Consider the following 14,955-nt stretch of genomic DNA (forward strand, 5'->3'; position numbering starts at 1 on the left):
GAGTCCTACCTTACTGTCATCGCCTCCATGGTGGTAGTGGGATCCCGGGGAATGCACCGGCGACGTGTTGGGCGAGATGTTGATGATGTCGGGATCCACCAGCTCGTTCTCAGGGTCCAGAAGATCAAAGATGCCCATACCGTCAGATCCGTCTGAGTAGAAGAGAAAGAAAGTGAGGTTCTAATTCCTTTCTCTACAATCTTAGAAGTAGCAGAATATAAAGATAGAAATAAACTCCAGAGAACAGCAAAGTGCATCTGACCTGTGGTGGCATTAAGGATGTCGATGTTGGTGTCGATGTTGGTGTAATTGGAGCTGGCAACTTGGACAAAGGCAGAGGTGGGGAAGACTAAGATGTGAGTGCAGGAGGTGTCCTGGGGAGTGTTCAACTGGGGCGTCTGCATGTTGAGGGTAGTGCTGCGGCCAAAAACTGAGCCCGTCGACACGGAGTCTAACGGAAGGGAGAACAGAATAAAACAATGTATTAATTGAATGTATAATTGCAACAAGTTTTAACCGACTCTTGCAGCTGTTAGTTTAAATATGTTGTCGTATTGTAGAGTTTTATTGTTCTTGGTTGTTGTTCTTTATTTTCGATTGTGTATTTATATAACCTTGTTTTGTGTATTTATTTTTAGCACTCCATCCCCCACCCCCCTCAAAGAGCCATTGTTCTTTGGGTCAGGCCGCAGTTGTAAATAAGAACTTGTTCTTAATTGTTTGCCTGGGTAAATAAAGGTTAAATAAAAAAAATATGTATATTAAAAAATGTATGAAATTATATAGAAAACGTACACCTGTAGTTGCCCCGCTTGAAGCTGGTGAGGGAAAAAACAAACTATTTGCACTTGCGGGCAATTTAGAGTCTTCAATGAACGTCATGTTTTGGAAATGCAGCAAAAAAAAAAAAGAAAGATTAGAAAAAAAATAAACCCCAGGATAGTTTCTTGGATAACAAATTGGCTGGCGCTACATATCATATGGAAAACATTGATTTCCAATGACGTCGGCGTTCATCTCACATTTACGCGATCGTAAATTTGCACACGAGGCGATGACAGCTGTATTTGATCTTAAAGAGATTGGAAGCAAGTAGGTCTCTTCATTCCAACAACACTCCGTCACACAATCCCGCTATGATGCGCCGACAATCCCCCACTCGCTTGTTTCCCAAAATAAACCCATTGATCGAGCTCTCTATCACACGGCATTGAGATCAATTGGGCGTCAGAGAGCTTGTGCTTTATGAGCAAAAAAGGTACACCGTCTTTCCTGCCATCAATCCGCTCCGGACTAGGAGGTGACAAGCATGGTGACACGCTGCTGCCATCCATCACGCAAGACTCACAGACACACACAGGGATGGAGAAGACACGCTGAAAGAGAGAAGTGAATTCATAGACTGGGTTGTATGTACCTGGCATTATGATGAAGGAGCCCTGGGGCTCCATGGCAACTAAGCACACACTGAGGATGCCGGGAGTATCCGAGGCGGAGATGCCGCACATTCGACACATATCCTTCAGACGGCGACTGAGTGACTGAAGGTTTCTTCTGCTTAGCACTATACTCCAGTCTGACACAAAAGGAGACGAGCACAATCGGGTCACACGTGCCGACAATTTTGTAAGGGCACCGACGTTCTTACCTTTTAACTCTCCGTGTCCTATCCTCCCCAGCCGTCCAATTACCACTCTCCAGGGCACTGATGTCATCTGGACTAATCCCAAGCACCAATCCCACAATTTCTGTAGACCTACGCGCCGAACGGAGCCTTTTTTCCTCCTGGCCCTGAGTGACATTTTTCATAAATGTGTCAAAGTCGAGTATGAAAACAGCCGTTTTAGTCAAAACGCATACTTACATTAATATGTGCAGTAAGTTTGATTGATAGCTATGTGCTTTGTAGCGCAGAGAAAAAAAAAAAAAAAAAAGGCTATTCTGACAACTACATTGATGTAATTGACGGGGGAAACACAGTATTTATAAAAAACTGGGGACAATAGAAGCCGGCGAAGGGAAAGGGGGATTGGAACTGATATAAAAGTTTGACCCGACAGCGCTTTTACCTGTTGGGCACGTCGATGTTGATGATGCAGGTCTCCAGGAGCTCCCCGTATTGGTCGGTGCACGTGGCGAGAAGCCAGCGCTGGTCGTGGGAGAGACAGTATCCCACAAACAGTACGTTGTATTTCTGCGACGCCTCCCCGAACGTCTCCCCGAGTTCCGTCTGCTTGTCCTTAACCGGTGCGAGGATAAACGGAGGCGTGTACAGACGCACACACTCGGGTCTCTGCACAAAGGCGAATCGTTTGAATTAATGAACTTGAAGAGATTATGCAGGTGGAGGAAATAGAGACAACGGTAAGAACAAAACGCTCGTGTCATCCTATTCATGTTTTTCCAAGCGTGGCATCTGGAGCTTTGCAAGTGCAATAAAGAGAAAATGTAGCAGTGGCTACAATGAAGGAAGGAAAGAAATCATCCCAATTGGAGCCTGACTTCAACTGCTCCTTTGTTTAAAGCTGGAATCAAGACCTCGTTTAGGAGTTCTTGTGAAGCTAGCCAAGCAGATAATGGAAAGAAAACTCTGGAGTCGCACAGGGTTACAAGTTCGCTCTGTCTTGTTCCAACAAATAAAAAACAGGTTGAGCTCAAAATCTTGGACTGCACACGGGTGAAAGGATTCGTTTTAGGTCAGGTCATATCTCCAGAGAAATGAAAAAAAACAACACCACTACCCCCGTAGCAATACTAATAAATGATCACGACAGTACAATAAGTAAAAAATGTTCAAATATATTTCTCGTACCTCTGAGCTTTTAAGTGCCGTGTCGATGGCTAAGCCCGGGCCGAAGCCCGTCAGCGACTTGACGTTGGTGGAAATGGGCAGAGGCCGCCTGCACTGAGCAAAGACGGAGAAAGCTAAAGACTTGAGGTGCTGAACGTAGATGTGGCGTTCTTCGCCTTTCACAGGCTGAAGCAGGTACTGGCAGGGGACAATCTGTAGGATGGGGGGGGGGGGGGGAATAAATAATTAAATAAATAAAAATTAAAAAAAGATGAAGGCTTTATAATTGAACACGAATTAATTCATGACGGAAATTGACGCACCTGTACAAAAATGGAATTGCGGATATGTGCGGGAAGCAACTGAAGCATCTCAAGGTAGCAGCGTAATAAACCCAGCGTCCACACGCTGGAGTGGGTCGGCATCGCCCCGGGACCACCTTCGCAATCTTCGTAGCTGAAAGGGTCCACAATGTAAACAACGATGGCCGGTGGATAGGTGATGGCGTGGGAGTCGCCATCTGTGGGTACGCCGACCTTGTCCCGTTCCAAAGTGCTGTGGGCACCGAACAATTTTGGTTTATTAAACAAGTCGAATAATTCATTCTTTCAGTCCAGATCTTTGGAGCAGAAGCGATGAAATGAAGATACCTTTCTGGGGGCTCTGTGGGGGTCTGGCTGTCCCCCGAGGTACTCTGGCTTCCAGCCTGCTGTCCCGGCTGTCCACCTCCCTGGCTTTGGCTGCCCATGCTCCCAAAGGGGGTAAAGGAGCTGGCCTTGGCAGATTGCGTCCCGCTGTTCGGCTGTCCGGATGACGTCATCAGGCCGGCGGACGATACCGAGCCACCGTTGCTGTTGGGGACCGAGGAGCCGTGCATTACGCCCTGCTGGCCGGTCGAGCCCGTAGATGAAGGCTGCTTGGATATCGACGGGGGACTCGGTTGCGTGAGGAGAGAACTATCCAACGGTTGTGATGCGAGGTATGGAGCTGAAAGGAGGAAAAAAGGGATACGTTACTAAGCGAATACCTTTGCACTTTAGAAAATAAAAGAGCCAGCGCTCTGCGCTCACATTTTTTCAATTCGCCTTTTTCCGACAAGAAAGGAGTGAGGTCAAGAGCGGAAATGTCAGAAGAAAGAGCAGTGGAAGCCAAGGAGCGGAGAACACAAGTCTCGCCTTACCGAGGTTGTGTCGGCACACTTGTGCATAGAGTTTGAGCTTAGCGAAGGCGTCGTCGTTGCTGCTGGCGGCCTTGAGGAACCAATCGCTGACGGGCTGATCCGCAAGACTTTTAGCTCCGCTGCCACCGACGAGAACTATTCCATCGGGGTAGCCTTTGGATATGGGCCGATGCTGGCCGAGTCGACACATCTGTGGGGAAACGTAGAAAGCAAACGTTTGGGCTTTTATTCACATTCAAGAGGGGACAAAAAAAGATCAACAAGATAATGGAAGAAAAAAAAACCGGGGACATTCTGGGGATGTACATTTTATCATCTCCATCGGTGAAGGAATACATGAATAAACATTTGTCCAGTGCAACAACTGATGCATACTTCATAGACTGCTGTGAGGTCCCTAAAGAGACTCTTGGCGCCGCCGAGCAGAGTCTCGTTGTCAGGACACACCACCAAATAGCCCACGTCCCGCTGGGCGCCAAAGGGATCCAGCAACAGCTTCTCCCAGTAGGGTAAACCAAAGGGAGACAGCACCACAAAGTCATATTCATAACCCACCAGGAAGGTGGGGATGGGCAGTGGCTCAGGGGACTCGTCTGTGCCTGTGAGAGCAAAACAGAAAAGGACAGCGCAGGACCACACAGAGAGGGGGGAAAAAAAAAAACATTAAAAGGTGACATTTTTTTCCCCTTCTGCTATTCGGCGGCTTTTCACAATATTAGCCCATTATGTTGCCAAATGAATGAATTAATGTAATTCAATGTTTATTATTTAAATGAAAAGAGTCAAGCTTCAAAATAATAGTTATTGCATACTGTTTCCAGGCAGTAACGCAACAACCTATCATTACATTGAGTGATTTACCGTATGAGCCCCGCCCAGCCATCTTGTGAAATTGCTGCCAGGTGAGCGGGCCCTGAACACCCCAGGAACGCACAGTCCTTTTCTTCTGGATGGCATCTTGAAGCACAGGCTGTAAGGACATCAATACTCGGAGCACGTCCTGAGAGCACAGCGCGCTCACGTCGACTGCTGGAGGAATGGAAAAAAAAAAAAAAGCAATGACTATTAAAAGACAGGACAATTTTTCAATTGGACGGCAAATTAAGTGCAGTATCTGTCTCACCGTTTTGTTTGGACCATTGGTGTAGACAAGTGCTTTTGACCAGAGCTTCGTCCACCTTTCCACCTGACATGTTATCCATAAACTGCCTGCCGTGCTCTAGGGCCATGTAGCAGTCGCTGTGAAAATCCCTCTCCTCTACCCTAACACAGGGTGGCACGGGGCCACCCTTGGCTCCACGCGTGGGCGTTACGTCGTCCAGGCCTGAAATGGGTGAAAAGGGGTTGGTGCACTGATCCTGCAGCAGGAGAATCAGCTCATCGGGGACACGTTCTCCCCTCCCCACGCCGGAGAGCCGTAGCTCCTCAAAGCGCCTTTCCGCCTCGCGGCTGACGTCGGAGCCACGGCCGATGATATCCAGCTCGTCCTCCAGGAAGAGGCCCGAGCCGTTGCCGTAGCGCCTGTTGACCACGGCGCTGAAACCGCAACTGCAGGCTTCCTGGGCTTCGCTGATGGGGTCGCTCAGGTACACACCCACGTCCGCTCCTTTAATGTTCATGTTGCACACGCAGATGCAACAGCTGTCAAAGTTGCAGTCCTTGAAGAGGTTCATGACCGACTCGGAGAGAATGAGGGTGACGTAGAGGCTGTGAGCCTCCGGGATGGAAGGAACGGTCGCCGGCTCCACCGAGTTGAGCGGTCGGCAGGTGGAAGGGGTGGACGCTGGCGAGTACAGGTCCGAGTTCTCGTACTTGAGTGAGCCCTGGACGCTGGAGGGGCCTCGAGGGGTGCGCGGAGTGCGTGGCGTACGTGGGGTAGGGGCTGAAAATCGCGGGGTGGCGGGGGAAGGCAAAATGCCCGTGCCGCTGTTACTTGGTGGAGCGCTGTTGGACATGAAGGGGGTGTGAGTTTGTGGCGTGTAAGTCTGGTTGTAGTCCTGGTCCAGGGTGCTGCCCACACTTGGGATATTACTGGGGAGAAGAGGAACACATTAAAAAAGAAGCGGACGTCAATGTGGACAGGCTGAGGATTACGCAAGTCAAAATAAATAAATAAATCCCCCCCAAATGTGTTCAGAGAGAGATGTTTTATAAACATTTCCTCAGGCGCCCCACTGAGGTAAGTTTTATTCTTAGGCTGGCGACGAACCGCAAGGAAGCAGTTAGGAGAATGAGGGGAGCTCATTGTCCCCCCCCACCCCCACCCCCCCGGCTGTGAGCAACCACACCTGGCACCGGCCCATTGCGAGGAAGTGCCGGGGTTACTGCAGCCAGGACAGGACGTGACCTCAAAAGCACCACCGACACATTGTTACAAGATTGTTAACTATGATTATTTGGATGCTGGCCAAATATTTTCCCCTCCATGAACAGCTTTACGTCAGCAGCGACATATATCGTAATCACAATTAAGAAAATGTGAGGTGGCACAAGAATAGGATCTAAAAACAATACAGAATCGTTTAACAAATGTACCAGGCTGCTTCTAAAATCTGTACTTTGTGTGATCTAAATTCAGGCACTAACTACTTTGTTTGTTTACGAGTTGTGCTTCCCTACCCGAAAACAAAATCACGGCAGTGTTTTCCAACAAGCACCAAAACAAGGTACTTCTGTTAAATATGTAGTGGACGTTCAGAGGTTTTAAAATTAAATGCCGGTAGGAGAGGTAGTGTGACAAGAACGGCATAAACTCCAAGCTGTTGGTGCTCAAGCCTCTGGAATCGCTCTCCAGTGATCAACACCTTTTCACGACAGAGCTTCATGTACTAAGTTCCTTAAGGAAGTGTCCAGGGAGAAACCAAACGAGTGACAACGTAAATGCAAATTGCGCAGCAGCACAACATGTACTGCACGGTAGAAACGAGCGATTAACATTCATTGCCACCCTGTGGCATTTATAAAGAAATTCCGCACACGTTCTCTAGCTCACATCAGTCAGCGTGGCTAAAAGAAAAAAATTGAAGTGATTTGGAAATAGGGATGATTGTGAGGGCACAGATGGTACCAGCTTGAGTCACAGAAAAATGTTTCACCGGCTGAGTGAGTCAATATGAGCAGTGACTAAAGTGACGTGTGCATTTTGGATCTATGAAAAAGACATCAGTGCACATTTGAGGGCTGGAAAGCTCATCTATTTGCGCGGGATGTGAATAACAATATAGTTGAGTGGTCCTCAGTTGACTGGGAAGGTTCATTTGATTAAGATGAATCCAATCTAATTCACTTTGTGCAACTATTCAGGTAGGAAATGAACCTAAGCTAATATCTGACAAACAGCAGCATTTTTTTTTTTTAAAACAAATACGAGCTAGTCTCAATCTAATTCTCATTACAGTGGACTTTTGTTATATCGTGCTCAAATGAAATAGCTGATAAAAATTTGAAATGCAAAAAAAAAGAAAAAAAAGCTATACCTGTCTTTGTTGAGGATGGACATGACAGGCATGGGATTGAGCATCTCCCTGCCCATGGACCAGCTTGGTCTATAGATGCAATCCTCTGGTAGTTTAATGGGAGGCAGACAATGGCTGGGTAATGACTTCAACGGTGCAAACATGGAGCAGCCCACAAATGTCTGGCAAAGCTCTGGCTTGTACACGAACGAATAGTCCTGCAAAAATAGACCGAATATTCAAGTCAAATGCTGGAGAAAGCAGATGAATGACATTGCTGGCTTTCACGATACCGTATTTTCCGGACTATAAGGTGCACTGGACTATAAGGCGCACCTTCAATGAATGGCCCATTTTAAAACTTTGTCCTTATATAAGGCGCACCGGACTATAAGGCGCACTGTCGGCTTTTGAGGAAAATTTTAGGTTTTTAGGTGCGCCCTATAGTCCGGAAATTACGGTAGTTGTCGCTTCCTAAGCAATCTCATAAAATAAGTTTCGGATTCTGCTGAAGGCTCACCTTGATCTCAGAAGGCTTTGGGCTACAGAAACTCTCCTCCACCTCAATCTTGAAGTGACCCCCCAGAGATGACGGTCCATCCAGCGTGGTCATGCCAGGAGGTGGCTCCATGCTGCCGTAGTCTTTGCTACACATATTCATCGGAGAGTAGCCCATAATGTGCTGCTCCAGGGAGGGAGGAGTAGGAAACATCTGGTGCAGGTCTGCCGAGCCTGGGGGGGGATGGAGGGAACACGGTACAGTCACTCAACAATCTGAAATGCCTCCATGTGCAAAATAATAAGATAAAAAATGTCCCCCCCCCCCCACTGCCGCTATGCTCTCATAATATGAGATAAACAGATTTGACTATGTCTTCCTTAAAGGTGCATCATTATGATTATTATTATTAGTACTAGTAACATTAATAAGTCAATGAAATAAGTGAATAAGTCACCGAATGCTCAGTGGCGTGAGGCTTGTAATCTTTATTGTTTCTAAGACAATAACGACCTGACAAATACAAAATACAAATTGTCCGAATTACAACTTTAAAAGACAGCAATGAATGCATAAACAATGTATGGAGCACAGCAGAACAATAAAAAGAGCGATAAAAAGGGATTGTAAAATTGAAAAGTCAACTTAATAAAAGGCAAAGAACCCCTGGGTTCACCTACATTAACTGCTTAATAATAATTAAAAAAAATCTAAAACTCACTTAAATTAAATTATTACTTGCACGGCAATTAATTGAAATCCTCTATCATTTACAGCTAAATGGCACGTTATTATATCTGTTTAGAAAATGTATTATAATGTTCCATTTTAGTTGAATTGGAAAAATAGAAGTAAAAGATACTTACTAATACAGGATACTGGGTCCAAAGTAGATGACTTTGATTCCTTGTTGCCAAATTTTTCATCTGTTCCATTTACGGGCCGTCTGGAGCCGGGCTGTAAGCAAGGAAAAATAAATTACCACCTCAGTACGAGACCCAAAAACACATTTGTGAGTTATAAATAAGGAAACCGTCTAACTAACCCCCAGTTCGTCTTCATCCGAGTTGAAAAGGTTGTCAAGGTCATTGATGGAAACCACCAGGTCGGTCTCGTGGATCAGGCTCGTGCGGTTGTTAGCGCCTGCCCGCTGAGGATCTGCAGGCAAACGAGGCAGAATTAAAAATGCCAGGTTTAGAATGTAAACAAGAAGCGAAAATCTTTCAGTGATTATTTACGCTACCTTACATCTGAGGTTTAAATTGAAAAGAATATGAAAGCAAAACAATATTTTTTGCCAATGCGTACAGTAAATATACTGCCAAGTTGCATTCCTCAGACGTGAACAGAAAGCAAGATGCTGTGTTATTTAAAGATTTGGAGGTCGCCCGGGTGATTATGTGCCCGTGTAACACCAGCCAAGTCGTGCAAATAAACAAGAAGGCGACTAGTAGAAGAAGAAAAAAAAAAAGAAAAAAAGAAATCGGCCTTACCATCGGATGTACCCGACCCTCCATCTTCACCCTGTTAGAATAAGCAAACAAAAAAGGTGACGTTTTCGATGAAACCATAAACAGGACACACACAACTCATTAGCCATGAAACAATATTTGATTGTAAATCATCTGCAAAACAACAAATCCATTAGGAGCGCAAAACAGATTTTTATTTCAAATCAATACACAGCGTAATCAAATTAGATCAAGGATACGTGCTATAATAGCAAGAATGAAAATCGAGGAGAATTGCGCAAACAGTTAAATAAGAGGGAAAGGACAACTTTTCCTCTGCTGTGGCAAATGAGTTTTCCAGTGTGGACCAGAGGGAAACGGAGATCCAAGGAATGGCCTCCTGGGCTCCCACCCAGACGTCAATATCTACGAGGGCCGGTGTGTGTTGAATAGTTCTTGCTGGGAACGGACGGGAATGTTATGTTCTAGCTATTGATTCCCTTATGCTGGAAGGCTTTTCCCTGCGTAAAACAGGATTTAATCAGTCTCCCTTTAAGAACCAGTGCAGAATAGTGCACAAAACTTGCTTAACCGAGCACCTTGAGTAAGCCGATATGGAGAAAGCAGTTTGAATTGATCAAATTGCGAGCTCGTTAAGTACGTGAACTTTCCAAACGATGAAACGGTAAATGTTTTGGCACGTCCGCAGAAAGAGCAGTTAATATTTGACAGATCTCTACCGGGAGACAGCAGGTACTTGTCTCGGACTGTTGCTTTTACGATTTGTGTGGGAACTCGTGAAAATTATGACTTTATTCGAGTCAAACTAACAGCTTCTCTTTCGAGAAACAATATTATCCTCCTAACAGTTTGTTTTCGCCCCATAAAGTAAATGTGACTTTGAACTGAAGTCCGAAGTTTATTTTTGAACGTGTGATTGACCAAACACAAAATCATTTTTTCCACATAATTTCATGTTATGCCAATCAACATGTTCAAAAAAAGGAGAAGGAAGAAGCTATTGCTTACTGGAACATCATAGCTTTGTTTTCATAAAATTGGATTTTTCTTTTTTTTTTTTAGCCCTAATAACAAAAAATACATAGAAACTCACTATATGGGAAAAATGGGGGAAAAATATCAATCTTAGTGTAAATATCAGCAACAACCTTCAAGATGCCTTTCAACTTCATTCGGATGGACAGAAGAACACATTTAATGGTTGACCGAATCATATTCCGCTTTGTGTTTGGGCGACAGTTTGCAAAGCCCTGCAAGCACGCAAGCATACTCGCACGTGCGGCCAGCCGTTCAATAAAACACCGCGGTCCCTGTCTGGCGGCCAGGCGATGACGCTTCCTGTATGTTTAAAACGGGAAGGAGACAGAGGCCAGATCAAATAGGAAAAACAAACTGAAGGAAACCTGGACAGGCAAAGCAATTGGCGTTCCTCTGGGCTCAACTTACAATGGGGATTTTTGGACAGCTTCCTGTTACAATAGACATAGGCAGTGAAAGCGGATGAGGAAAGCAAGCCGTTATTTTTAGGGCAGTATTGCTCGCCGTGATGATGAGGATGATATTTTTTCGACTTCTCTTGGTTCCTGCCCTCTCGTCCACCTCTGCCAAAGTGAGCACGGATCAAGTGGTTTCTCTTGTGACCTTCCACGAAGGCTCGACAAAACATTTTTTTTTCATCGCGATAAACCACTTTTTCGTGTTTCGAGTTTGAATATCAGCAATTTGACCTGTCACCTTTGAAAGTGTATGGAATAGAAATAAATCATAAAGCCGGGAAGACTCAAGAGAAGAACACTGGGCGGCAAATCAAAAGAAAGGCAGAGGCCGTCCGTCAAAAAAGCGGGGTCATGGGGGGAAATAATTAAGGGATCCATTTTGTTAGCAGCATCAAAGACTTTTCCATCTTTCTTGAAACTTTTGCCAAGGTCTAAACAAAATGTTTTGATGGAACACAAAAGTGACTTTCGGCTTTTCGAGTCTAATCTGTCGTGTCAAATCATAAAGTCAAGCTATGGAAGGATGTCGTTGTTATGGTAACAAGTTGCAATTGCGGTTCAGGGTTAATCTGTACAGCAATTAGCCCATGGCACAAGCATAGAAGAAAATCAAATCTATTTAATGGGACTGGACTTTTTTTTTTCCTAATGCTCTCTCCCTGAGCAACAGAACAAGAGCAAAAAGGTTCAGGAGGACATTTTAACAAAGAGGACAAATACATCCATTAGTTGCAGCTAACCCTCAAGCCTTACCTTATGTTTCTTGCCTGGCTCACGCTCCCCGCCTGCCTTATCCTTTTTGTTGGAAAATGTGAATTTCACGTCTCCTTCCTCAAAGGCGTAAGGGTCCACCTCGGGTTCGTGATCTCCGTCCGTGATGGCGGCAACCAGGTACTGGCTTTTCCTGGCGCGATACATCTGAATGCGCTCATCAGAGACCTTCAGTGGGAATTTGGATGTAGACATCTCCCTGGGGCAGAAAATTTCCAGAAGATAAGGACTGAGAACAGAAATCCAAGACCCCACATCATGGCTATTTCCTGCTAATGTCAATTTGAAAAGCTTTATTTTCAACTGTGCACCAACAATAAAGATTGTATTTGATTAGCGAGGAAATAAAAAAAAAAAGTGGATGCTGTGCCGCCGCTTGATAGTGCTTGTCAGCAGTGCTTTGTGTTTATCAGCAGTAAATGCAATGGCAGCGACTGCAAACAACTCTGACAGCTGTCTGGGAGCTGCATGGTGTTTGTTGTCAGACAACTACATTTTGAAACAGATTAACGAGAACATGGCCACTCCGCCGCGGACTGTTCATACATTTACAGACACGTTGATCACTTGTGACTGCGAGGTGGCTCATCAGAATCTTTTATGTGGCGGTGGCCTCATTGTTTTTCTGCCGGTGGTGCGCCATAGGTTACGCCCCCCCCCCGCGCTTTCCCTCACACGTACGTATGTCCTCTCGTCACGCTTGTCCTGTTCTGGGGTGAGGTGATGGAATGCGGTGGACTGGACCACAGATTAGCCGTCATTCAAGGCCATACCCGGGAGGATTATAGCTCACTAGAATAGCCCGTCCAAGCGTTTGCTCCGTCGGGATTGCAGAACTCCACTGATAATTTCCACCACCCCCCGCCCAGGTTGCTCTCTTCCATCCATCCACCCTCTCTCCCTCACTTATTTCAGCCTCTTCAGGGTAAATGTCTTAGCCCAAAGGCAAGCAATATTATAGCCATAGCTTTGACTCCATTATAACAGCAGTTCATCTTTATCTAACCCGACTATTACTCTTGCTCTCTCCTGGCTTTGGTGCCTGCCTGCGTGTGTGTAGGAATCAATGAGTAGTGCTGGCCGTGCACATCGGTGATATATGATGTCAAAAGGGCACATAGCAAGAGATTAACATGCTGTGTGCGCCTAAGCGCTACCCTCAACGTTTGAAAGCTGTGGAATAAAAAAAAAAAGAGGGGGGGGGGAGAGCAAATGTCTAAAAGTGTGTAGCTGTTTGGAAGAGATCACCAGACCAATTAATTTAACAATTCATTGATCATTTTTTTCTAAACCGAGGGGAATTTTTGATTAATCTTGAATCTAAATCTTTTTTTCCCACTTCACTTAATATCTGAAGTTCGCCACAATTTTGGCTCACAAAACAAAGACTTGTAAGTCAAGGTACGCTGCAGTAGAAAATAAATAAGAATATTAAATAATTTTAAAAAAAACACTCTGGCACTTCAGATGAGTTCTTTTTTTTACGAGATATTTATGAGAATATTTTTTTCCTATCAATCGCTTGATAAACATTCGACGCAGATCATCATTGAATGGCCCATCCTCAGCGGTTGAAACAGGAAGCCCTGATTATCGATTGGTACTTACTCGGTCACAGACACAAGGTTGTCCTGGGAGGTGAAAGCATCTTCCCGAAACCTTTCCCCCGGCAGCTGTGGCGTGGGCAGCTCCGCTTCTTTCCTGCAGGATAGGTTGAATAACCTCCACGGTGAGTGAGTGCTGTCATCTTCTAAGTGGACCCCTCGGCCTGTATACACAGTGGGTTCTGGGGGGTCTGAACAAGCAGAGGCTGAAGAGTGGGGGTGGTGCGAGGAGAAGTGCTGGGTCAGACCCTCCGGGCCGGCGGGCTCCTCGTTGCCACCCTTTGCTCCGCCCAGGCATGGCTCCAGAGGAGTCTGGTAAAAGTGTTGGTTGTTGGGGGTGGAAGGGTTCTTCAGAGCCTCCCTGGGATCGTCACCACGTTCACATGGGTGGGGGCTGAGTGGTGGGGGTTGGGGGGAGTCGGACGGCCTTCCCGTGCTAACCGCCCCGCTGTTAAGCTGAGGTGTTTTTTGGATGCTTGACACATCTGCCGAACGGATGCTGGAGAATCTTTCTCCGTCTTGACTCCTCATTGTAAGTCTTTGTCCGGCCGTTGCCTCCGTCTCCATCGAGGCGTCTTCGCTGGTCAAATTTCGATGATGGAAAGGTGTCTGGGGTCTTTTCTGCTGCTTGTCGCTCTTGTCTGGCTTTTCTCCTCCGGCTTTGTGCTTGGTAGGAGTCTGAGAGGCTTGGCCCGCTGACTGAGCTTGGCCCGCATTTGCCCCTGTTCGCTGCTTCCCCGATTTATGTCTGGAGGAAAGAAGACAAACATGAAAATACGATGAGACTTTAATGTAATGGAGACGCAAACCAAAAGCCAGCAGAGAACTGAGCAATGGAAGCAAATCAACTGTCAGACCATAAATATCAACAAAAAAAATATTTTGGCATGCTTTAAAAGGCACAAATGTCTTTTCCACCCTACGCATATTTGACAGGTCATATTTCCTAACAAACGTCTATCATCTGTAGTCATCCACGTTTATTCATGTAAAATCAATTTACAAAAACACATTTTTGAACATGAAGATTTATGTGCCTTATTGGCATAACATGAAATTATGTGAAAATGTGAAAAAAATGATTTTGGTCAATCTTATATGTTAAAAAATAAATTTCACTTCACTTCAAATGTGTGTCAATTACTGCGAAAATCTTCAACGAGGCACTCTGTGGGTTTTTATTGTTTTAAAAAAAAGGAAAAGATATAAAAAAAAAAAAAAGGCTCACAACCACAAGAGATATGATATCAAGGTGTGCCCAGGTGGTTACGTAACGTACGGCAAAACCTGATTGGTGGGTGACGGAGAGCCACAATTTACCTGGAACAGCTACAGTATGACCGTTTTGAAGGCCCTACAAAATCCCAAGTTCCCACTCTTTCTGTCCGGTCCTCCTCACAGGTACCGTTGGTTGCCGCTGAGTATTTCCGCCTGTTGTGGAAGCAAAACCAAGATTTTTACTTTTGTAGCTCCTCATATTTTTACTGATACCGTACAAGTTGATTTTATTGGATCATCTCCGACATTATACAATGGTAAATGCAGTTTGCTGCCGAGACTGACTTTCTAACCCTGCTCGGAGCAATAGTATTTTGGGTGACACGCTAATAGCTAACTACTGCTGACATTTTGTGCTTGCGCAGGGGCAACAGAACTCTCGATGCTCCCAATGTGTCAGATTCACTGA

The 14,955-nt window shown here is 45.4% G+C and overlaps 1 protein-coding gene across 4 annotated transcripts in view; it reads right to left on the reverse strand.

Annotated features, from left to right (window-relative positions):
- The window catches only part of med13a (mediator complex subunit 13a), a 42,365-nt gene that overhangs the window by 1,764 nt on the left and 25,646 nt on the right, over nt 1-14,955 (reverse strand). For all 4 annotated transcript variants that reach the window (XM_061298583.1, XM_061298584.1, XM_061298585.1 and 1 more), the window contains 20 exons: nt 14,589-14,699; nt 13,273-14,016; nt 11,647-11,863; nt 9,419-9,449; nt 8,971-9,083; nt 8,792-8,882; nt 7,947-8,158; nt 7,448-7,644; nt 5,095-6,002; nt 4,833-5,000; nt 4,347-4,570; nt 3,972-4,161; nt 3,442-3,778; nt 3,115-3,346; nt 2,813-3,004; nt 2,070-2,293; nt 1,649-1,791; nt 1,418-1,576; nt 263-451; nt 10-152 (listed from right to left, as the gene is read on the reverse strand). In XM_061298583.1, the coding sequence (XP_061154567.1) occupies nt 10-152; nt 263-451; nt 1,418-1,576; nt 1,649-1,791; nt 2,070-2,293; nt 2,813-3,004; nt 3,115-3,346; nt 3,442-3,778; nt 3,972-4,161; nt 4,347-4,570; nt 4,833-5,000; nt 5,095-6,002; nt 7,448-7,644; nt 7,947-8,158; nt 8,792-8,882; nt 8,971-9,083; nt 9,419-9,449; nt 11,647-11,863; nt 13,273-14,016; nt 14,589-14,699 (4,825 nt within the window). The remainder of the gene's footprint in view (nt 1-9; nt 153-262; nt 452-1,417; nt 1,577-1,648; nt 1,792-2,069; nt 2,294-2,812; nt 3,005-3,114; nt 3,347-3,441; nt 3,779-3,971; nt 4,162-4,346; nt 4,571-4,832; nt 5,001-5,094; nt 6,003-7,447; nt 7,645-7,946; nt 8,159-8,791; nt 8,883-8,970; nt 9,084-9,418; nt 9,450-11,646; nt 11,864-13,272; nt 14,017-14,588; nt 14,700-14,955) is intronic.

Source organism: Syngnathus typhle, linkage group LG15 (assembly GCF_033458585.1).
Source record: "Syngnathus typhle isolate RoL2023-S1 ecotype Sweden linkage group LG15, RoL_Styp_1.0, whole genome shotgun sequence".
Lineage (NCBI taxonomy): Eukaryota > Metazoa > Chordata > Actinopteri > Syngnathiformes > Syngnathidae > Syngnathus > Syngnathus typhle.